Source organism: Bison bison, unplaced genomic scaffold (genome assembly GCF_000754665.1).
Source record: "Bison bison bison isolate TAMUID 2011002044 unplaced genomic scaffold, Bison_UMD1.0 scf7180017864304, whole genome shotgun sequence".
NCBI lineage: Eukaryota > Metazoa > Chordata > Mammalia > Artiodactyla > Bovidae > Bison > Bison bison.
The window spans coordinates 8,208,713-8,233,592 of NW_011494876.1; the positions used below are offsets into that span (position 1 = coordinate 8,208,713).

Here is a 24,880-nt window from a genome sequence, read left to right on the forward strand (position 1 = left end):
GGGAAACACACGGCCACAGCAACCTTCTTCCAGCAGTCTTGCCAAGCTTCCGGGATGATTTGTGGAGGCAGAAATCAGAGGTTAACGCATCTCTGCATCTTTGTAGGCGCACCTCTACTATGTCACTGTGAAGATTTTCACAGAAGCTCTGGAGAAACTGGAAAGCCAGCCAGCGATTCACCAGGTGCTCAAACGCCTCTCTGACCTCTATGCCCTACATGGCATCCTGACTAACGCGGGTGACTTCCTCCATGACGGCTTCCTGTCTGGTGCCCAAATAGACATGGCGAGAAAAGCCTACCTGGACCTGCTCCCCTTCATCCGGTGAGTGGCTGCCCTTCACCCTCAACCCTCTGTTCATTTCAAACACCAAAACCTTCAGCTCCAAAATTCTTGCTAAATGGGGGTCTGGCAAAAGCAGCAACAGTCCTGGACACACTATGGATTAAGAAAGGGGAAAAAATAAGGGGAAAAAAATCACAACTAAAATGTTTCAGAGTAAATCATCTAGCTACCTCAAACTCTAACATGATCCGGCAATGATAGAATCCATAGAATATGAATAAAATAAAGCATACTACATATTAATACTGTGTATCAAGAATAGTATTAATGAGTCTTACTTAGTCTTCAGTTCAGTCGCTCAGTCGTGTCTGACTCTTTGTGACCCCATGAATCGCAGCACACCAGGCCTCCCTGTCCATCACAAACTACTGGAGTTCACTCAGACTCACGTCCATCGAGTCAGTGATGCCATCCAGCCATTTCATCCTCTGTCGTCTCCTCCTCCTCCTGACCCTAAGCCCTCCCAGCATCAGAGTCTTTTCCAGTGAGTCAACTCTTCGCATGAGGTGGCCAAAGTACTGGAGTTTCAGCTTTAGCATCATTCCTTCCAAAGAAATCCCAGGGCTGATCTCCTTCAGAATGGACTGGTTGGATCTCCTTGCAGTCCAAGGGACTCTCAAGAGTCTTCTCCAGCACCACAGTTCAAAAGCATCAATTCTTTGGTGCTCAGCTTTCTTCACAGTCCAACTCTCACATCCATACATGACCATTGGAAAAACCACAGCCTTGACTAGACGGACCTTTGTTGGCAAAGTAATGTCTCTGCTTTGTAATATGCTATCTAGGTTGGTCATAACTTTTCTTCCAAGGACCAAGTGTCTTTTAATTTCATGGCTGCAGTCACCATCTACGGTGATTTTGGAGCCCAAAAAAATAAAGTCTGACACTGCACTTAAGGATGGAGAAGGTGATGGCACCCCACTCCAGTATTCTTGCCTGGAAAATCCCATGGACGGAGGAGCCTGGTAGGCTGCAGTCCATGGGGTCTTGAAGAGTCGGACACGACTGAGCGACTTCACTTTCAGTTTTCACTTTCATGCATTGGAGAAGGAAATGGCAGCCCACTCCAGTCGGAGGAGCCTGGTGGGCTGCAGTCCATGGGGTCTCGAAGAGTCGGACACGACTGAGCGACTTCACTTTCACTTTTCACTTTCATGCATTGGAGAAGGAAATGGCAACCCACTCCAGTGTTCTTGCCTGGAGAATCCCAGGGACGGGGGAGCCTGGTGGGCTGCCGTCTATGGGGTCGCACAGAGTTGGACACAACTGAAGCGACTTAGCAGCAGCAGCAGTACTTAAGGAACACTTATGTTTACCAGACAGTATGCCAAAAGCTTCTATATTCATCATCTCATTTAATCCTGATAGGCTTCCGAAGTGGATACTATTAATTTCCCTACTTTATAAAGGGGAGAAAACTGGGACTTAGGGTTGAAGGTCACACAATCAGCCAGAAGAGGGGCAGGGCACAGTCTAGGACCCATCTACCTCCAGAGCACGTGCTCTTAAACTGCATGTTAAAATGAAGGCTGAGCTATTGTTTATTTCAAATATATCCTTATTTTTGTTGAATGTGCTTAGTTGACTAAACTCACTTTAATACTCCCTCAGCTTCAAGATGACATTTTTAAAATCTAGTAATTCGTGTCCTGACTTGTAAAACAATTTGTTGTTGTCCAGTCACTCAGTCGTGTCTGACTCTTTGCGACTGCATGGACTGCAGCATGCTAGGCTTCGCTGTTCTTAATGATCTCCTGGACTTTGCTCAACAATAATATAGTTTTTACAGACAGCATAAGCAGTGCAGTTGACCGCCATGACATACTAATGCAATACATTCATCCTGTCACTTTATATATAATCAAAATGATCACTTTAAGAAAACCAAAGCCCCAAAAGACCAGGATACTGGAAGAAATAGAAATTATTACTAATTAGTAACCATTGTCCATAAGATGGAAAAGGAAACAATCTGTGACATTGCTTTTCTGAGAACAGACGATGCCTGCTTTGTTTGTTGGAAGCCACGCAGGGCATGACGCATAAGTGTACGACTCTTCCCCAAAAACCTCCAGTAGTTCACACCATCAACAAGAATAGGAGAACAAAAGAAAAGGGGACTTCCCTGATGGTCCTGCAGTTAGGACTCCACGCTTCCACTGCAGGAAGCAGCCACAAGTTCAATCCCTCCTGGTCAGGGAAATGAGATCCCGAATCCGGCAAGGCACAGCCAATAAAGAGTTGAACTTAAAAAAAAAAAAAAAAAGATATTCATGAAGGAGATTAAAAAAAAAAAAGCTAGACCAACTTCTTTTCATTTTGAACAATATCCAACATGTTACTTGTGACTCCAAGTTGATGCTCAGTGAATTGAAACTCAAAAATTATCAAAACTATATCAGATGTAAAATTATGTCCCAGGTATGAAACTGTCCCTAATAGAGAGAATCCAGTGGTTAAAACCATTAATAGCATAATTGAGTACTGCACACTTCAAGCCCAAGTGTGTCTAACTTTCTGAAACGCTTGGCATTTAAAGCACATGAAGATGATAACGTTCTAGCCCTGACTGTTGGTGATAATGAAACACAAAAGATCACCGATAAGCATGATTTTTTTTTTTAATTTGCAACAGCATGCTGAGTGCTTCCCTTGGGCCCAGAGACTTACAATTCAGACAAGAAAGACAGCACTGACGCAAACAATGTGCGTGCATCAAACCCACACTCGGATTTATTCACATTACGGTTTCTAAAGTAACCTTCCTACTGCGGCCGGGTAATTAGGAGCCTAAGAGACTCCAGGCTTTTAACAGTCCTGTGCCACACTCCACGCCTTGATTATTCAGCATCACCCTCAGATTTCTGAGCTGACAAATGAAGGATGGCACACTATTCTAAGTGACACTAAGAACCAGCTCTCTGCGTCATGGTAATTAGCGACCAAAACAGTTTTTAGTGGTTTAAACAGTCCTAAAATCCCAGGGGTGACACTTTTAGGCAAAGATGGCAGACTGAACATGTACATTTACTTCTGTTCCCTCCTGAAACCCTACTAAAAACATCAATAAATTAATTTTAAAATGTTAAAAGGCATAAACCCCCAGAGAGAGAGTGCAGGAGAGGGAAACAGGAACTCTGGAGAGGAGATGGACAAACAGTGACTCGGCAGACCTGATTACACTGAATCATAAACCAAAAGTAGCAGAAGCCGAGAAGCCATCAAGGGCCACCACAGAACCCAAGAGCTGCAGCACCAGGTCCCTCTGGCAACGGGGGTGAAGGGAGGACCGACAGGGTGGGCTGGAGTCTACTTCAGAAGGAGCCGGATCCCGCTCCCCTCCTCCTCTCTGAGCAGGGGTAAGACCTTCCCTGACCAAACCCTGGCCAAAGGCTGAGCAGAGGGTCTGCAGACTAGAAGACCTCAGGCTTAGTTGAGGGTGAGGACCACTGGGCCACCCTACAGAAACCAGGGGCCTGAAGACATGTTTATAGGCTAATGCTGACAGCCGTCTCCCCCAGCCCTCTTTTCCCACACATGTGCATGCGTGCCAAGTCGCTTCAGTCATGTCCGACTCTCTGTGACCCTGCGGACTGTAGCCCACCAGGTTCCTCTGTCCCTGGGATTCTCCAGGCAAGAATACTGGAGTGGGTTGCCATGCCCTCCTCCAGGGGATCTTCCCGATCCAGGGATCGAACCTGCCTCTCTATGTCTCCTGCACTGGCAGGCAGTTCTGTACCTCTGGCACCACCTGGCAAGCTCCCTTTTCCCACAAGTGCCCAGCAAACTGGCGGCCAGGTCAGTGTCCTGTAGGAAAATGCCATCATGGTCCTCTGGAGAATCTGACCAGTCCAAAGAAGAGAGATGTGAAGATACTGACACCAGGGTTCCCCAATGGTCCACCCAGTTCAGCCCACAGGGAATTCCACACTGACAAGTACACCAGACTTGTAATCAGCTAGACTGTCCTACTCTTAGCTATGACCAGACACTCAGGGATTGCCAGCACTCGAGGAAAACCCGTCATAAAAGACAGAGACCAAGCAAGAACAAGGCAACTCCAAAGACACAAGAGAATCTTCCGGGTGAAAACTTTTTTGAAAGATCAGTAACATCCTCAAAGAGTTCACAGGACGTATGGCAAGCAGAAAAGAACGTCATTTCTTAAGAAGTAATATTCAGAGAAGAGCAACAGAAAGAGTTCTGTGAAATCAATGACAGCGAAAATGAGAAGCTCAGCTGAAGGACCGGAGGACAAAGCTGCAGAAATCTCATAGAAAGCAAGCAAACTGAAGACGACAGAAAAAGGACAGAAGACAAAAAATAGTGAGAGCACTGATTCTAACTGTCCATCTGAAGAATGGGACTAGAAAGAGAAGACAGAAAATACCGAAGGGAGCAAATCATTAATAAAACACTGCAAGAAAACATTCCTCAAATGAAGCATACGAGTTTCAGGCTGAAAAGGCCAGAGGAGAAGCAACACACACCCATGAACCAGGCCAAACATTTAGGCAGCGGTCACAAACACTACAAAGGCAGGACAACAGGGCCGGGGATTGGGAACGCTGCGGCTGGGGACGGAGGACCGGAGTTTCAGGAGGTCAGAGAGGGCCTCCCAGGGATGGTGATGATCTGAAGAAAGATCTGAAGGTGGGGAGGTAGGAGGAGCATGTGGCTGGCTGGGAAAAGCACACTCCATGCAAGGGAGAAGTACGAACGTTGGCAGGCAGAGCACGCTCGGCACGTACACCCAGGGAAAGAGAAAAGGCCGCAGCAGCTGGAGTCGCATGACTGAGGTGGAGAATGAGAGCAGAGGTCGGCGAGCTGCGGGTGTGCTGGCAAGGGCAGTGGAGGGGCTGGAGGGCACGGCAAAGACAAGACTCTGCCCTTCGCTGTGAGTGGTTCTGAGCATAACACACGCAATCTGAGGGAATCTGAGGTGTGTATATAAAGGATCACTCCAGTTGCCATGTTAGGAACCGACTGGGGAGGGGTGAAAAGCAGAGAGACCAGTTGCTGCTGCTGCTGCTGCGTCGCTTCAGTCGTGTCCAACTCTGTGCAACCCCAAAGATGGCAGTCCAGCAGGCTCCCGCGTCCCTGGGATTCTCCAGGCAAGAATACTGGAGTGGGTTGCCATTTCCTTTTCCAATGCATGAAAGTGAAGTTGCTCAGTCGTGTCCGACTCTTAGCAACCCCATGGACTGCAGCCTACCAGGCTCCTCCGTCCATGGGATTTTCCAGGCAAGAGTACTGGAGTGGGGTGCCATTGCCTTCTCTGGAGAGACCAGTTAGGAGGCCGCAATAAGCCCGGTGAGAGATGCTGGCGGACTGGACCAGCGTGACAGCACTGGAGGTTGGGGGAAGCGGTCCAAGTTTGGGTTTATTCTTGAGACAGAACAAGATTTACTAACAGATCCGACGTGGAAAGTAAGAGACCGAGAGGAGCTCAGGTTTGGGGCCAGGACCGAGTCACCATTTACTGTAAACGGGGAAGGCTACAGGAGAGCCAGGTTTGGGTAGGGTGGACAGAATTTCTCGAAGATCAGGAGGCTGTTTTTGAATACCTCAAGTTTGAAGAGCCCGCTAGAAATCATGTAAACCGTTAAGCAGGTGAGGCTGGAGAGAGAAATGCAGAAGCCACTGGCGTGCGGTTGGTATTTAAAGCCACCAGAAGGACAGTATCACGAGGGGTGAGTGTATGAAGAGGAGAGGCCCAGGCACTGAGTCTCAGGACCCTTCAAAGACAAGGAGGAGACGACCTTGACAAAAGCTGCTTAAGCGGAGTGGAGGGAATGGAAACCTGAATCTAGCTGAGGAGAACAGCCAGACAAGAACAACTGGAAAGAGTAAGCATAAAGAAGCTGGACACTTTCAAGGAGTTTTGTCACAAAGGGGAGGCGAGGTACAGGTGAGACGATGGGGAGGGAAACAGAGTCAAATGAGTGTTTTGATACAGATGGGAGAAATGGCAGCCTGTTTGTACACCGATGGACACGACCCAGTACAGACGGGAATTTTGACATTGCGGTGGAAATACAGGAGGACTTCTGGAACACGGCTCTATTGGGCAAGCGGGGAAGGTATCAGTGCACAAGGGGGACTGGCTGGAGCTGGTAACTAGGACAGTGCACCTGTTCAGAGAGAAAACCCCGTATGTTTACATGCACGCTTGGGAACTTGTGGACTCCTCTTACCACTTCTATTTTCACACCAGTGAAACGGGACTCAAAGTCACCTAGGTTAAGAGAGATGGGCAAGTGAGCACCACAGATCTGAGGATCAAAGAGCAGGTGGGAGAGAAGGTAAGAGAATGAACAAGTGAATGAATTCAAGCCACCAAGAGTGACTGCCAAGCAGCGATCAGGGCCCGCTCGAGTCTTCAGGGCAGTCAGTATTGGTTTTTCAGGCATATATTGTTACAAAGGTGCGGGACAAAGTCGGTGGAAAACGGGATATAACAAGGGATGGTATTTTGCTGAACAAGTATGACAAGCAAGAAACCTGTTGAATGTATCTTGCAGCGAGTGAATATAACAGACCATGGAATTTCAGATGGATGAAGAAAGACAGCTCACATAGATAGGGGACTTGAGGCAGTAGGTGCCAGTAGTGTCAAAGAATTATGAACAGCCCTGTAGGAAAACCATGTCATAATGATGAGGAAAGGCCATCCAGGATTAAAGTAAGTACAGTATCCCACGCACCTCAAATGCCGTGTGAAATGAGGGTTAAGGAAGAGTGTAAACAGTCATGTATTTTATTTCATATCCTCTGCTAAAAAAGGAAGAGAAGCATGTAAACAAGTTTTTAAATAACTTCATTCCATAGGTTAAAAGAAAATAATTTTGCTGCCTGAAAGGTAAAATGAGAATTACAGAAGTCAGAGCAGTAGAGGGAGTAAGCTAGAAAGACAAGAAACGGTGAAAAAGAAAATGGCTGGGCTTACGGTGAAATGAAGACATGCATGACGAGCCCGGGTGTGTGACCCTGGCAGTCAGAGGGAGGCTGCAGATCAGTGCAGGAGAGTCAAGGAACTGAGGCATCAAGTTCTAGAGGATCCACACAGACAGTGAAATCACTAAGAATTATGACAGAAGGGCCAGGAGAGCGATCCCTGTGTCAGGAGAGCGTTGGTGGAGCACGGCCGAGCTGTGAACAGAGAGCGTCTAAAGTCATAATAACATATAGAATACACAGCCGTTACAAGGTAAGCACTGAATGTTAGTCTGGCCGAAACTAACTATACTAGGAGGCAGGACGACCAAGGAGAGGAGGCAGAGGCTGGGGATGGGGAGGGCACGGTGGCGCAAGCGAGGAGAGGCGTGCTAAAACAAATCCAATCTTCTGTAACAGGCACAGATGATATCTAGCAACACTGAACAGGAAGTAGTAATACAAACAAGACACTGAGAGGCATTCAGGTCAGTTCCCTAAAAAGCCGCTAAGAGAGTAAAACTTCGACTGCCTCTAGGGGCTGGGGGGAAGAAATGGAGGTGAGAGGCAGGGATATGCTGAGTTTAAATAACAAGCCTTGAAAACCTATTTGACTCTTTCTACTGTGCCTATATAACTGATCAAAAATTAAAACTTGCAAAAAAAATTAAAACTGAGCTGTTCAAAAAGTGGATAATGGTGCAACTTCTAATTAGATGTTATTATTCACCATTCCAGATGAATCAAGCAATCTAATATACTCACAAACTCTCTTTTTTCCTCTCAGGAAGGATGCTATCTTGTTAACTGATGCTTTTGACTTCACGGATCAGTGTTTAAATTCAGCACTCGGCTGTTATGATGGACATGCCTATGAACGTCTGTTCCAGTGGGCTCAGAAGTCACCCACCAATACTGAGGTAGCTGACTAGAACACTTGATAAATTACCTAAGAGAGCAGGGAACAAGCAGTGACTGTACCTCCATGCTTTCCCATGGCAATCGATGTCCATTAGGTTAGAAATTGCTTGGCATAGTATATCTATTTACAGTATTTTAAGAATACAAAAAAAAACCAAAAAACAGGAGCAGGGATGTGGCCTGGCAGCGTCTCTGAGTTTGAACTGTAATCAGCAAAATGCACTGCTCAGAATTTGGTGAAGGGAATTAGGAGGAAGGACCAAGCTCTAAATCACAGCTTGACATACCCAAGGGCATACACACAGAGAGGCAGGCTGGCGTTTAAGTAACAGAAATAAGAAGACAAACGGCTGCACTGATTTAACCACCTTATTTTCAGCCTTTTAACTCTCAGTTTAGTGTTGATACAGCAGGTGTTGAGAGGGACAGGAAGCTTGGGGGGGGGGGTGTCTCTCTCAGATCTCACCACTTGGGAGAGATGCCCTCCTTCCTCTTTAAGGAACAGCACCCCAGGGACAGAGGGGCTGCCGCAGTGCATCAGTGTCCCAGGAAGCCAAGTGAATGACAAGTACATAGGTGACGGTGAAAAGATCCCCAGCTGGCCTAGGAGAGACCACCAGAACTCATTAACAGAAGGCGGCGGAGGACCCAATAAATACTAACAGCCTAGGGCCAGGGTCCCAGACTCTCTGCTGTGAGCCTCGAGGAATCAATGGGTACATTAACTGGAGGAGAGAAATGGATCCTGCATTTAGAATTTGGGAAACCAACATTTAATAGCTGACTTGATACAGATGATCAAAACAAAGGCTCTCTATAGCTACACAACAGGCTATTTTGAATTCTATACTGCAAATGTGTTATTCAGATGATGAAGCTTACTTTTTTACCTCTTCTGTCAAATTTCAGAAAAAGTGTCTTAACACCTCATCAAATTGGCACCTCTCAGGCGTCCATTCACACTTAGCATGGTGTTAGACTTGCTCTTAACGTTCTGCATCCTGTCATACCTCACAGCTTAATTTAACATGGTTATCTTAAGTTGCACCACAACCAGTTACCCCCCAGAAGCTTATCAGATAGAAGGCCAATCCATTTCGGTCCTTCCCTGTCTCCAGGAAGGCACCCTTCTAACTCAGCAAGGAAATATCAAGAACTTACCTAAAGACTGTACATTTAGTGGTTAGCACAGTCTTACATTATGTTACTTTTTCTAATGATTAGATCTCTACTTTCTAACGTTTAAACCCTGGCAAAGAGCTACAGCGATCCCATCCCTCTAGATTAGCCCCTGTGATCTAAAGAGACACACATGCCCTTTGATGCTTGAGAGAAAAACCTCCCCTGCCTTAACACCTGTCAGGGAGCACTGCCATATCCAGCTCAAAGCTGCTTTAGCAGCAATGCGAGGAAGCATGCCAGTTCTCCTGTTCCTCATCTTCACCAAAGAACAGAGGGGGCTCTCTGTCTTTTACTTGTTTCTACCCTTCTTCTTGAAAGAATTTACTCTGGACACTGTATGACTGCAGGCTTGTCTAAGTGAGGGGCGTCACTGACCCAGGGCATCAGCACACTGGGTAGGGATGTGGATGCTCGACACCCCAGGCACCCTCCCCGATCTCCTGCCACTTGACTGTGAACAAGGATGGAATTCATCGTCCCAACTCCAGGGTCTACCAGAGTAGATGCTTTCATTACGGAGTAAATGAACATGGTTCTGCGACCTGCACAGGGGGCAAGGACCCTGCTGCACACACAGTAACGCCACTCCCGCCATCCCAGTGCACCTCACCTCGCTAAAAAGGGGAAAGGGAGAGCAGTGTGGCTCTTGCTCACACGCTGATTTCAGGAACGTGAGTTCACACCTGACCTTGAAGGACTGTTTCCAGCTAGTTGAAATGACACTTGTTTGACTACCGATATTCAGCCCCCTCATCTTACATTTGCAGCTCCTCTACGGACTACCAAAATAGCACTTTTAAAGAGTTATTGTCTAATCTGCTGTAGGTAATTTTGAAGCTGCAGAAAGAGACATTTGCCCCCCTCGTTTGCCCTAGCAGAAAAAGGAACACTACAGGTATTTCAAATCAATTTAAATGAAAGCTACTCTGAAATATGCCTCGTCAGACACAAAAGTACAAACGGGAATTTATTTTCCTGACATTCCTACCAAAAGGAAAATGCTATGCTGAGTGAAATGTGTTAGAACTGGAAGCATCTCTTCTGTCTAGGGGAGGTTAAGTGTTGAGCTCTAACCCAGACAGCAGGATGCACTCTCATGGTTTACTCTCTCCTCGGTGTCTTCCGTCTTTCCCCCTGATTTGGATGCTATCTCAAGCCCGTTTCTTTGTAATGAACTGCAAAAGGCTGTTCCCCTTTCCCACTCAGTTCAGTGCAGTCGCTCATTCTTGTCCGACTCTTTGTGACCCCACGAACTGCAGCATGCCAGGCCTCCCTGTCCATCACCAACTCCCAGAGTTCACCCAAACCCATGTCCATTGAATTGGTGATGCCATCCAGTCATCTCATCCTCTGTCGTCCCTTTCTCCTCCTGCCTTCAATCTTTCCCAACATCAGGGTCTTTTCAAGTGAGTCAGCTCTTCACATGAGGTGGCCAAAATACTGGAGTTTCAGCTTTAACATCAGTCCTTCCAGTGAACACCCAGGACTGACCTCCTTGCAGTCCAAGGGACTCTCAAGAGTCTTCTCTAACACGACAGTTCAAAAGCATCAATTCTTCAGCGCTCAGCTTTCTTTGTAGTCCAACTCTCACATCCATACATGACCACTGGAAAAACCATAGCCTTGACTAGACAGACCTTTGTGGTCTGTCTTTTTATATATGTCTTTTTATAATGTCTTTATATATGTCTTTTTATAATGTCTCTGCTTTTTAATATGCTGTCTAGGTTGGTCATAGCTTTCCTTCCAAGGAGTAAGCGTCTTTTAATTTCATGGCTGCAGTCACCGTCTGCAGTGACCCTAACCCTTCCCCACTAGAACTCCTCTAAGAGATTACCTATAGATGCAAGCAGTAGAGACACCACTGGGGATAATTTCTAAACAAGAATCCTATCTCCCCCCAATTATTCTACTGTAGAAATCTGTTAAAATGGTTGCCAGATGTTCAACACACCAACCGATTCATTCGCTCATTCAATCATTTAACAAATAGTTATTGAGCATATGAGGTATACCAGAAGCTATGCTAGGTGCTGAGGACACAGTGGAGAACCCCTGTCATCAGGGAGCTTACAGTTTCAGCTCAGACAGGCAAAAAAGTGAAACAATATCATAAAAGATGAGGGTAGAGCAGTGAAATGAAGACATCACATTAGAGAATAAGGTAGGCACTTCCCTGTGGTCCAGTGGTTAAGACTACTCCACACTCCCAACGCAGGGAGCACAGGTTCGATCCCTGGTCGGGCACTAAGATCCCACGTGCTGTGCAATGGGGCCAAAAAATAATAAATAGATGAATATTTTTAGAGAGAGAGAACAAGGTATATTAAGAACACCCAATTCTGACACAGAACGCTGCTTATTTCATTCCACCTTCTGGTTTCTTGTTTTTTGGTTAATGTGCTCAATTTCAAAGAGTCAAGCCTTTTATTTGTATTAAATCCCCAAAGCAAAATGGTAAGCTGTGTTTTTTTAATTGGCCACCTGCATCCACAATTTGAAATCTGCATGAGAAAAGGAAGGATGCCCTTTGGAAAAAAATGTTTCCCCATATGTTCATCACAAAATGGATTTTAAAAACACATTTAAAAATTAAGAATCTTATGTAACATTACTGTTTTGAAATTACAAACTTAATGTGAAAGTGAAAGTCATTAATCCTGGCAGAAAAAGTCTGTTTTAATAATGCACTTCTTTCTACTCACAGGGGAACCCTGCCTATGAGAAATATATAAGACCACTATTACAAGGCCGGAGAGCCAGGCTCTGAGATGACCCGCAGCACTGGAGAGGCAGCACCGTGTGCTCGTCATGCTACGGCGCAGGTGTCCTTAAAATCTACAACTACACATGCACGTATTGTTTAAAAGAATCATTATCCTTCAGAGACAGTCTGAAGCATGTGAAATATCTGATTTATTCCAAAATAATCCAGGGGAAGAAACAGGGGGAGTGAATCATTGTTAAAGCTGTTCAATGGGTACGTGGGTGTTTACACTATTCTACTTCTGAATGTTTGAAATTTCCCACAATTAAAAACAAAGCACTATCCATTTGTAGCATCTGTTTTGTGAAATCCCAGGGTTTTGCTTTAGATCTAGCAAAAGCCAACAGATCTATTAGTTATCACTTGTGTTGTCACAGCACACATTTATTCATCCCAGGGCTTAAAAGAAAACACACACACACACTGCTGCTAAGTCGCTTCAGTCGTGTCCAACTCTGTGCAACCCCATAGACGGCAGCCCACCAGGCTCCCCCGTTCCTGGGATTCTCCAGGCAAGAACACTGGAGCGGGTTGCCATTTCCTTCTCCATTCCGTGAAAGCGAAAAGTGAAAGTGAAGTCGCTCAGTCGTGTCAGACTCTTCGAGACCCCATGGACTGCAGCCTACCAGGCTCCTCCGCCCATTGGATTTTCCAGGCAAGAGTGATGGAGTGGGGTGCCATCGCCTTCTCTGATACACACACACACGCACATAAACAATCCTCTTCTAAAAGTGTATATACTTGCCATAGTCTAAATAAAATGTCAATCACCTCACGCCAATCAGAATGGTTGTCACTAAAAAGATAAGAAATAGGGACTTCCCTCATGGTCCAGTGGCCAAGACTCTGCTTCCAGCTCAAGGGGGCAGGGGTTCGATCTCTGGTCAGGGAACTAGATCCCACATGCCACAAGTAAGACCCAGCACAGCCAAATAAATAAATACTTTAAAAATAAATTAAAAAAAATTTTTTAAGGTAATAAATAACAAGTACTGGCAAGGATATGGAGAAAGGAAAACACTTGTGCACCGTTGGAGGGGAGTGTAAGTTGGTGCAACCACTGTGGAAAACAGTATGGAGGTTCCTCAAAAAGTTAAAAATAGAGCTATGATGCAGTCCAGCAATTCCACTTCTGAGTATGTGCCCAAAGAAAACAAGAACACTAACTTGAACGATACCTGTGTACACCTATAGTCACTGCAGCATTATTTACGACAGCAAAGATATGGGAACCATCTAAGAGTCCAACACATGAACGGACAAAGAAATTATGGTGTACATAAACAGCGATATTACTCAGCCGTAAAAAAGAATGAGATTGTACCATCTACAAGAGCATGAACGGTCCTAGAGAGTACTAGGCCACGTAAAATAAATCAGACAAAAGACAGACAAAGGCCATATAATTTCAATTCTATTAAATTCTATCAAAAAAAAAAAAATGAGCAAACAAAACAGAAAGAGACTCAAAGATACAGCAGTGGTTGTTGGGGAGGTAGGACACAGGTGAAAGATTAGAAGGCACAAACTTTCAGTTATAAAATAAGTCACAGGATGTAACGGATACCACAGGGAGTACAGTCAGCAACACTGTGGAGACTGGTGACACATGGTCCCCAGATTTACCGTGATTGATCGATTCATAATGAATATGAATGTCCAATCACCATGTAGTACACCTGAAATCAACACAATATTGTATGTCAACTATACTTAAATTTAAAAACTGAAAAGAAAAAAAACAGCCCTAGGGATACAACATAAATGTTTAAAAATCAACTCTTCTACAATAAAAATCATTAAAAATTTCATAAAAGACATAACTGTCTCAAATTATCCAAATATAACCACGCTACATTTTTCACATCATTTTCAACTGCCCAAGTTAACACACTCAAAATTAAATATTATCAAACAAATGGCAAAAAACCTCAGCAGGCTACTTTTCCTAATATACTCATATAATCATTTAATCGTTAATAACATAAATCTTAGAAAATTTACCAAAAGCAAACTTATCTCCAGTAATCTGGACAAGGGAGAGGCCTCATAAACGTTTAACTCTTAAAACCCTGGAACAACTAATAGTCATACTTCATACCAGTTTTCAGTCCAAATTAATTTTATCTTTCATTCACCTCTGTTAACAATGCATTGACTGGCTAAGCTGTTCCTTTCCTTGTTGTTTGTTTTTTAGGTAACCCCTAATCAATTTGAAGTAGGAGACAATTTTCTAAAATGATAACCTCATACTTATGAAACCACAGCCACCTACCAATAGTTAACGTTAAGGGATTTTAGTTTGAAAACGGTGAAAATGGGGGTAATTACAGGTTTCTAGATATTGGTCACTTGTCAAACCTTAAATTTTCAGAACGAAGTGGGCAAACACGGATGTAAGACAGTGTTCTCATCCTCCTTTTAAAGACGAGAATTTCAGAATCTTCTCAGAGAAGAAAAGGGAGTCTGGGGTGCACAGCCTCGGAACTCTACTCCTCCCTTAGACAACAGGAAAATTTCTGAACTGTCTTTTAAAAGGTGTTCTAGTAAACTAGGAAGTTTCACTATAGTTAACATAATCCTTCCTGTGAGCAACTTCCAAGAAACAGAATCAAATGAACTATGCAAAATAAGACTACAGTGAAATAAATAAAAGTACACCGTATCTCCAACTGTTCTAGATCCTTCGTTCACTCCAGTTTCCTTCTCCTCAGAAAGTTAATCTTAATAATAAATTGCATTCATGGGTCACCATTAATACGTGAGAATAAAATGGCTCGAGTCGGTTTGTCCCTGTGCTCAATACAAAGCTAGAACAAGGGTCACAGAGCAATGACAACCGGAGAAAAATCTATGATCTTCAAAATAAGTCCTACTGGAAAAAAAATTGTCAAGCTGTACGTTCGCTGTCCAACTATGCGCTGTTTTAAACTAAACTAGTAATTTCATCAATTCCTGACTCGACAGCACAGTAGAATTCCATAAACTGCACCCTGAAGCTCCCACTGGGTCCTTCTGAATCAAATACAAACATGCTATAGGCAGTATTTATTAGGACATAAAACAATTCACCTTTTAGACAAGGATTAAGATTTCCCCCCTTAACAATAATCAACCAATACACACCTAATTCTCATATTTCAATTTTTATTGTTTTTTTTTTTTTTTTCTGGTAGACAGTACCACTTGACAATTATACTGCACCAGGCATAAGATGTTAAGATTTCTACCACAGGGACGTTTTGTATTCAGAATCCAATATAAATATTTCTAGTCAGACATCTCCATGGCTACAGATATTTGGTTGCTTGATTTATATGCATAGAAAGAAACAGTTGTCATAACTGTAAAAAGCAGTACTTAACAAGTACTTTTATATGATTGGAATAGTTTTCCTTTAATATTACAATACTGCTTATTGGTCTGAAAACTAGGTCACCCTACATGATGTCTACATGATGTTCTGATTTTTCCCCAAGGCATCATGAGTACTCTGTTTATTCTTTCACTCCTGCATTTTTAGCCTTCTAGTTGATTTAGGGGCTATTTAATCAGAAATCATTTTAGCACTGCAAAAAAAAAAAAAAGCTTTGTTAAATCATTATAGACCATAATGATTTTCAGACTTCTTTGCATTAAAAAAAAAAAAAAATTTGGAGGCTCGGAACAGGCACATGCACACTTGGGGTGAAGGGAACAAAATATAGAGGAGTACTTCCTTCTGGTCCCCAATGCCTTCAAATAAATACAAATATTAAAAAAAAAATCTCACACTGTGATTTAAAAAAAAAAAAGTCAGCCTCTTGGATGTCCTGGGAAGTCCACTTCCAGGAACCTCCCCCAGGGCTGAGGTCAGTCGTCCGTCTTCCGGGCCAGCCTGCAGAAAGTCCAGTTGTGCTCCACCGTGTTCTCGTTGGCCCGCTCACTCATGTGGTGCACTCGGGTGTTGCGGATCGTGAAACCCTGTTTTGTAATGTACTCCATCAGGTGGACGCGGAGAGAGACTTCCTGGTGATAATCACAGGGTCCGAAAGTAAAGGACACCTGGCAATCTCTGGTGTCCATCATGTGCTTATTCCACTTCGTAAAATAGTTTGATATGCCTTCTAGTAAGGAATGAACCTTGGTGGTAATGGTTAACTGGGTTATGATGACAGCTACCGGATTGGAGTACTTAGAAAGCTTCCGGGTACTAGATAACTCCACGACTTCTTCAAAAGTATCCACAGGATACAAAGGCTTGGGGTCATTGAGACACTGAATCAAGGGCTCAATCTGATAAAAGTCTGCTTCTTTCCGAAGCAGATCAAATTCCTTAAAATCCAGGGGTAAGGTCAGCTCTGAAGTTCTTAAGAAGTTGAGGACATATCGGAAAAGAGGTCCATCTCGATCAATGAAGTAATTGCCTTGAGGGTCTCGAGCTGTGGGGAAGTCCCCCCCAAACATGGCTCCAAGCATGGAATCCGGGTAACGCGTCAATGTGGTGAGCGATGTCGTGTACAAGTGTCCACCTACATTTAACGTGACTGGGTCAGTCATCTGAAATTGTTTAAAACATGATCAGTCATCTGAAAATAAATTTTTCTTAAATCCTAACTTTGACCAATTAAGAAAAGTAGTGGCAACAAGCAAAGCGAAAGATTCAGGCTACAGCACATCCAGCAAGTCACTGATGCAAAACAGCTTTAGTTTCAGTGAGAAACCCACCCAGATGAAGGGATCGAACATTCACTTCCAACAGAAAAAAGAGCTATGTCCACCGCTTCAGAGCCTTACACTGAAAAAGGAGGGCATGACTTCCGAAGCCATGTAATTTCAGGCCCAGGGTCTAGAGGTTTTCAGGTTAGAGTATATTATGGGAAGAGGAAGAGAAACTTAAAATATACTCATTTTCTCCCCAGTTTAAAAAAAAAAAACAAAACTTCTATGTTTCTTAATTCAATTTAACATAAAACAATATAAATGATTGAATAACATAAAGATACCTATTTTCAGTATTTTTGTCTTTTCCCCCTCAAGAAGGGAAAAGATGAAATTTTTTTTTAAGATGAAATTTTAAAAATAAAAGTTTGTGTGGACTTAATCTCAACTTTTCATGGAAGACATAGTGCCAAATACTAACTTAAAATACACAGTTTGGTCAAAACAATCTCATATATTTTGTTGTTTTTCAGTCTCTAAGTCATGTCCAACTCCTTGCAACTCCACTGACTGCAGCCCGCCAGGCTCCTGTCCATTGGATTTTCAAGGCAAGAAGACTGGAGTGGGTTCTCACATACCCAAAGGCTAAGAGCAGCTTTCAAATTTCATAATCTGATAGTATAATCACTTTTGTAACATTAATGTCACAATCTGACCTTTAATTTTGAAAAGCAAGCTTCTCTAAATAATACATACCTTTGGCTTTTAAAACCATACTTAAGAAATAAAGCAAGACAGGTAAAGACAGGTAATATGCAAATAAAAGATTTCTTACCAAAGGAAAAAAAAAAACATAGGAAGACACATGCACATGCAAAAGAAAAGTACCAGCGGGCAAGTGGCTCTCAACCATTAACCTCCCACCACAGGAAAACGGCCTGCCGACTGTCACCCACCGCACACTCATTTACCAGTCAGTACTCTACGAAGCAAGCGTCTTAAGAGAAAGATACTTTAAGACCAAAAACACAGTGATTATTACAAGTTACATGGAGAGTCCACGCTGAGCTCGCTTACTTAAAAACACCAAAGTTAAAACACCCAAAAATACACAGGAACTAATTGCGGGGGAGGGAAGGGTTGTACCCTTCGTAAGTTCCATTCTCATTGAGATGCATTATACCTAAGAATACATATGAAGCGAGAAAAGACACACAGGAATAATTTGCCAGCCTTCAGAACGCATCCTCAAAAGCCTCTCACCATATAGCCCCAGTCTCCATTATCCATCTGCTCCAGTGCTGCGTCTCGGGGAGCCCAGGTTCCAGGGAAACTTGGGGAAGAGAAAAAGACATGAGACAGTGCATATCACTATGAAAACAGAAGACAGGTTTCTCACCCAACAGCAGGCCAAACACCAGAGAAACACTCATCTTTGTTCTAAGGCAAAGATCTAGGGGAGAAACAATTTCCCAAAGGTCTTCTGGGGTCCCCCGACATCCTTACCACAATGGGTACCTAAGAGACTGGCAAATGTTTATACAGAGGAAAGAGTTATCCTAAACTTTGAGAGGAAGGTAGAGAGTCTAGGGAGTAAACCAGTTATTAAAATTCTACCTGTCTTCTCTGAAAATTCAATTTTTAGAATTCCTGCAGGAGAACATTATGATTAACCCTACAACCTTATCTGGTACAAAACTATGACGATCCTTATCAAAAAGGTTAACAGAGGGAAACAGTAAACTCTTTTTCATAAGCATTTCAGCTACATAAACTAAACATCTTAGTAAAAGCATTAAAAACCATTAAAAACTCCAAGACACTAGCATCTCCTTCCAAGAGAAATACACCAGAAACGTAGCTCTGCTGTAACACAGAAAACCTAATTACATTTCATTTTCTACAATAATCAAAACAAATACAAAACAAGTTAAATGCCGAACCATTAGAGCACAATTTGGGGCAGAAAAGAACCTTACCAATCTATCATGAGAGTCACTAGGCTGGCACTTAGGAAGGGACAGCCTGAAGACATTGATAAACACCCAGATATTCATGATGCCATTTTTATTTTATTTTTATCTACAATTTAAAAGCACTTAAACAGTTTCTCAGCTCCTGAACTGCTTCAGTCCGTTCTCCTTCACACACATTAATCCCCAAACCTCCCAGCAATGCAAACTCCAGGGCAAATTTCAAAAGCTTTGGCAAGAGACAATAAGAAACATGGACTTAAGGGTATTTAACCAGGAAAAGCACTGTTTGTTTGTTTGTTTGGTCTTGTTTTTTTAACGGATTCATTTTTCCCACTTTTAGAGGAATCTGGCACACTAATTCCCAGAACAGGCCCTGGCTGCAGAAGATCACAAAGGCTCTTTCTCAAAAGGTCACTCAGGCATGTAGAGAACATTTGCATAGCACAGCAGGGGCTGAAATCAGAGCCTCAAGCATCCATTTCTCTACCTTGCAAATTCTTCAAAGCAAACAAGCTAAAATGTAAACCAGACAACTGTGCGGTCAGTTTTTATTCTCCACACTCAGCAGCTGGGAATAGGTAGGGCTCCACATGCTATAGGGTGAGAAATGGAGCAAACATCAAATGCAGGGTTGCGATGACAATCTCTCATTCCTCTGACTGACTTCAACAACAGAATTTTAAGAGAACCAAGAAACAGGTTTTTACCAATTTGTATTATGTGCACCTAATTCAGTTACTGATGCAACAGACAGATCAACAGATGGAACAACTGAGTGATTTAAAAGGTCAGTCACCCAAAAGTTCTGCTAAGATGCCCACCTCTGGCCTTCTCCCATCACCCAAAGGGTTCATTACTGGCAGCCTCAAAAATAATTCAGTCGACCAACATTCACTGGAGGGTAGAAGGGGAGGTGGGGGGCCTGTGTGCAATCCACATACACAGAAACAGGAAAGTATGGTCCTTGCCCCGGTGGGGCTTTCAGTCTATGAAGAAGGGCCACACGCAACAACTCAAGTACAGAATTCGAAGGTCCCATATAAAAGATGGACCGGCAGAGAGCTGTGGGAGCCAGCGAGAACGCCAAACATGAAAACGGAGGACTTTGGGGAAGGGCTCGTCTCAGTGGAACTCAGCAGGAATGTTTGGACAACCTGAAAGGGGATTCTAGAATAAAGAAACAATTTAAGTAAAGGGCTGAGGGCTCCTCTACAACATCCCTGATATAGTAAGCAGAATGTGAATAATTCGGAGAACGCAATGGCACCCCACTCCAGGACTCTTGCCTGGAAAATCCCATGGATGGAGGAGCCTGGTAGGCTGCAGTCCAAGGGGTCGCTGAGAGTCGGACACGACTGAGCGACTTCACTTTCACTTTTCACTTTCATGCATTGGAGAAGGAAATGGCAACCCACTCCAGTGTTCTTGCCTGGAGAATCCCAGGGACAGGGGAGCCTGGTGGGCTGCCGTCTATGGGGTCACACAAAGTCGGACATGACTGAAGTGACTTAGCAGTAGCAGTGGAGATGCTTCCCTGGTGGCTCGGCTGATAAAGAATCTGCCTGCGATGCAAGGGACCCCGGTTCGATTCCTGGGCTGGGAAGATCCCCTGGAGAAGGGATAGGCTACCCACTACAGTATTCTTGGGGTTCCCTCATGGCTCAGCTGGTAAAGTTTCTGCCTGCAATGCGGGGAAACGTGGGTTCAATCCCTGGGTTGGGAAGATCCCCTGGAGAAGGGAAAGGCTACCTACTCCAGTGTTCTGGTCTGGAGAACTCCACAGACCTTATAGTCCATGGGATCATAAAGAGTCAGACACGACTAAGTGAATTTCACTTTCCACTTTCGGAGATGTAACAAAGAGGCACTTTAAGAGACTTGCTCAAGGGCCCATGGCTAGAAAGTAACTGAACAGGAGTTGGGGTTTTCTGATTCTTAGTCCAAATCTTTCCACAAACCTCTTCCTCCAACAGAAACTTAAAGAATAATATCCAAGAAATGAGAAATCCAAAGGATTAACTTAAAAACCCCTAACAGCCATCTATTAATGCTATCCACCTAGTAAAGGTTTATTTACAAATATAACAGTAACTCAGCCAAAGTGAGCAGTTATCATGGATTTGTAAAATTCCCTTGAAGCAAAATAGCAAGGACCTACTGTCCAGTGTGATTCGAGACTGCTATCTTCGATCTTAAACAACTCCACTCTGCGAATATCCAAACAGTTGAATAAGACATCGGAGATGCCAAAAAAGAAAAAAAGGAGACCAAAGACAAGTAAAAAACAAACGAAGAAACACGTATCATCAAAGTCACGGCTGTTATGCAAGGACCGTCCACTATTAATCCTTTCTTTTTTTTACTGCTAAATCAAAACAAGATAGCTTTTTGGGCAATCACACACACACACAGTTAGATGATGCTCCTGAATCTGTTCTACAGCAAAAGGCAAGTAATTATGGAGATCTACATAAGTCCATGTTTCTTTAAAAAGTACCCAAAAGCCTCCCTTCATTCCTGTATAAGATACATCAAAATAAGATGAAGTTACTATCAGTCACTTTCAACAACTACTAAACTGTACCCTCAAAATGAAAATGTTCACCTAAGAGCTATAGAGCAGGAAAAATAGTAATGATTAATTTACATTTTATCTCTATGCCTTACTTCTAAACATCCTCTGTAGAGATGCTCAGATACAGCACAAACAAAAAAAGCAAGGACATTCCTGGTCAACCAATAGCCGGATAATCAACCTCTGAACTGATGACTGTTAGGAGAAGGCAATAGCACCCCATTCCAGTACTCTTGCCTGGAAAATCCCATGGATGGAGGAGCCTGGTAGGCTGCAGTCCATGGGGTCGCTGAGGGTCGGACACGACTGAGCGACTTCACTTTCACTTTTCACTTTCATGCATTGGAGAAGGAAATGGCAACCCACTCCAGTGTTCTTGCCTGGAGAATCCCAGGGACAGGGGTGCCTGGTGGGCTGCCGTCCATTGGGTCGCACAGAGTCGGACATGACTGAAGCGACTTAGCAGCAGCAGCAGCAGGACCATCTTAGAGACAATGCAGATGAATGAAATAAAACACAGTGCAAAAGAATTTCCAGAATAGCTTCAATCTCTTCTACTAAGTCATTTTCCGGAGCCGTTAACAATTAGAAATGATTCATTTGCTTTTCATCTTCTCTCCCTTCTGGCACTCAGCAGTGGAGGACTTAATGAGAAATTGAAGGACCACGAGACAGACAGCAGAAGGAAGCTCTTGAAATGGGCATCAAATGTGCCTGTCTTATTTGAGGAACACACCCCTAATATTTCAGAAAAACAGACAGGAATGGAGATCATGAAGGTACCAATGAAAAACATCTTTCCTTTATAGTGACCTGCCTTACTAAAACTTGTTTTAAAAAACAATGAATGCAACCAAACACAAAAATTCAAAGACTTCTGACCCTGTAAAATCAAGTTCACCTGAAAAGATCTGACCTTTGGTGCAAATAAAATACGTGTGGTAACAACCAGCAGACTGTTCCCAAAGGAAGTACAGCAGTTCTGAAAATTCACCCAGATGCAACTTCAAAGGTTAATTATGACTAATATATAAATTCTGACAGTGTAGTGTTAGCAGATAATTATGTTAAGGAAAACACAAACTCAAGAATTTATGGAAGCCTTAAAAAAAACTGTTAACAATTTTCTACATTAGCAAATGTGAAAAACACACAATTCAACAAGTGAATGACTTAAAGAATAACTTAAGAACCCCTGAAACTCATTTTCCTTACCACAGCAGAACTCAATTACAGGGTTCGTGGTTATGATGAACTAATTTAGCACACATATTCTGGGCTTATCATTTCTGCTACAGACTAAGAATTCTCTGGAATAAAACTCCTGCTCCTATCCTACATAATAACTTACACATTGCAATACACACCTCCAAACTTGAATAAATAATAAACACATCACTATTTCCTTCCCTAAGTTTCCAGGTAGCCCTTTTAAAATGCCTTTCTACTGAAATCTTTGTGGCTAGCATTCAGAAGAGACAACTCAAGAAATTCCATCTATACATACCTTCAAAATCACCTTTGTGCTGAATTTCTCTGTTCTTGAAATGTGGGAGTTTTTGAAAGTGAAATACTTTTTATAGTAACTAGTTCCGCAACATCTAAAGGAGTCTTTGGGGTTAACATTCACATACAGGCTGGCTTAAGTAGCCAGGCACAGAAGGAGAATATGATTATGGTGTTAGGTGATGCTTGACCACAACCACTACACAAACAGATCATTTCATCCAAAAACGAATCCTTTTTTCTCTCTGCTCTCTCCATGTGGTCTACAAAAAAGGTGCTGTAAGTTAAAAGTGACTTTTCCTACTGAAGAGCTACCACAAATAGTCACAAAACCATACCATTCCTCTTACCTTAATTTCTGTAAGATAAAACAGAACAATACCACATTCCCAAAAGAACAGTACCACTTAAGCACAGCACAGAGGCAACACCTGGCCTATAGGGTGACAGACCGGAGCTTGGGGTCTGAGGTCACGGGCAGGCCAGAGCAGGAGAGAGAGAAGAAGCCACAGGTGAGGATCCTTAAGCCAGCTTGGCTTCATTACTAATTATAAGACCCAGAGTAAATCACTCTGTATTGCCCAGCTGCTGCTTGGAGAAAAAATAAGTGAGATCACTTACCCACAGTTATGGGTAAACTGGCAAGTGTGAAAATGCTAGTGGCAGTACCATACATACAGTTTCTGTGGTTAATTGAGAAACCTGCGAGTGAACACAAGCAATTCTGAGCCTGGGCATGGAGACCGGGCAAGTATGGAAGAGGAGGGCACTTAATGTGCTTCCAGTCTCCCTCATCAGTCCTCCTTTTCCTGGAGCACCACAAGGGAGAACCACAGGTAAAGAGAGCATCTGGCTTTCACAGAGACCACCAGACGCCTGAACTCTTCGTCACAGAAGGAAGGAACTCTAAAGCATGACTCAGGATTATGTCCAAGGCAAAGCCAAATCCAAATAAATATCTGGATTCCATTTTAAATAGACTCCAAATATCAGAATCCAAGACACGTTCAGTGATTCACAGATTCACCCTAGAATTTCTTTATGCAGTAATGCTTTAAGCTGCAACAAATTAAAATTTAAATGACATGAACCTTAGAAACAGCATCTATGGTAGTCCTCACCACTCAATTCTTAATATTTATGATGTTATGCAAAATGAAGTACTAGTATGGTCTGACCAAAGAGCAAGTTGTCTCAACCTACCAACCATGCAAGTTAAAAAAGAGATTTTCCTTTTCCTAGCTACACATCTGTTTATTTGAAAGCATCTCAGTCCTGGGCTCAGCCCTGTGCTAAACGCTGTCCCCTCCCTTCTTTCCTATCTTGGAATCGTTCATATACTCGGGCGTTTGTGACAGCAAAGAAAATGAACATGCCAAGGGAAAAGGTAAGACACGCTCAGGCTACCCCAAACGCTCTTAGCCAAACCAAGTTACCTCGGGTCTCTTGGCACTCAAACGTCTTCCATCACAAAGCCCTAAAACTGGAAGTATCCAACTTGTTCTATAACTGGTATAGTTGCAGAAACATGATAACTTCAGCACAATATCCAAAAAGGATCTCTGCTTCGTTTCTCGAGTCCCACCCCTCAGACACAGCCTCCACCACTGACAGCCCGGCAGGTGCTTCAGGGGCTCCTCATTACCATGGCCATTTATCACCTCTGACGTCCAGCATTAAAAATGCCCTGGCACACACAAATCTGGGCATTAAGAACTCAGCTGCGGTCAGTCTCTCTTTGGGGCAGAAAAATTCCCTACGGCAGGGTTCAGAAGTCCTGCCGGAGGCTTTAAAATAAGGTAAACTGTAGCCAATAAGCACCACCCACAATCAATCATTTTCCAGCAAACCTCGAGGTGCTCCCGTCCCGGCTTCACTGCTGCCCACTGGCAGAGTCCCCCACCCCGACCCGGGCCCCGGGCGTGGGACGGGAGAGACTTGGGGCCCGGGCATGGGGCGCGCACCCGAGCCCTGAACCCGGGTCCGCCGAACCCGCAAGTCCCAGCGGGGCAGGCCCCGGATCCTCCGCCC

General features: G+C 43.6%; 2 protein-coding genes across 28 annotated transcripts in view; one reads left to right on the forward strand and one right to left on the reverse strand.

Annotated features, from left to right (window-relative positions):
• The window catches only part of ACOX2 (acyl-CoA oxidase 2, branched chain), a 31,009-nt gene extending 18,574 nt beyond the window's left edge, over positions 1–12,435 (forward strand). For all 13 annotated transcript variants that reach the window (XM_010851558.1, XM_010851562.1, XM_010851560.1 and 10 more), the window contains 3 exons: positions 107–324; positions 8,069–8,201; positions 12,092–12,435. In XM_010851558.1, coding sequence (XP_010849860.1) covers positions 107–324; positions 8,069–8,201; positions 12,092–12,154 — 414 coding nt within the window. In that variant the 3' untranslated portion in view covers positions 12,155–12,435. The remainder of the gene's footprint in view (positions 1–106; positions 325–8,068; positions 8,202–12,091) is intronic.
• A 2,849-nt stretch (positions 12,436–15,284) lies between these two features.
• Positions 15,285–24,880, reverse strand: part of KCTD6 (potassium channel tetramerization domain containing 6) — a 48,635-nt gene continuing 39,039 nt past the window's right edge. For 10 of the 15 annotated variants that reach the window (XM_010851583.1, XM_010851578.1, XM_010851573.1 and 7 more), the window contains 2 exons: positions 18,056–18,125; positions 15,285–16,690 (listed from right to left, as the gene is read on the reverse strand). In XM_010851583.1, the coding sequence (XP_010849885.1) occupies positions 16,004–16,690; positions 18,056–18,082 (714 nt within the window). In that variant the 5' untranslated portion in view covers positions 18,083–18,125 and the 3' untranslated portion in view covers positions 15,285–16,003. Of the gene's footprint in view, positions 16,691–18,055; positions 18,126–20,926; positions 21,608–22,850; positions 24,849–24,880 lie in introns of those variants that run through there. The other 5 variants (XM_010851581.1, XM_010851572.1, XM_010851585.1 and 2 more) reach the window with 5 other exon arrangements.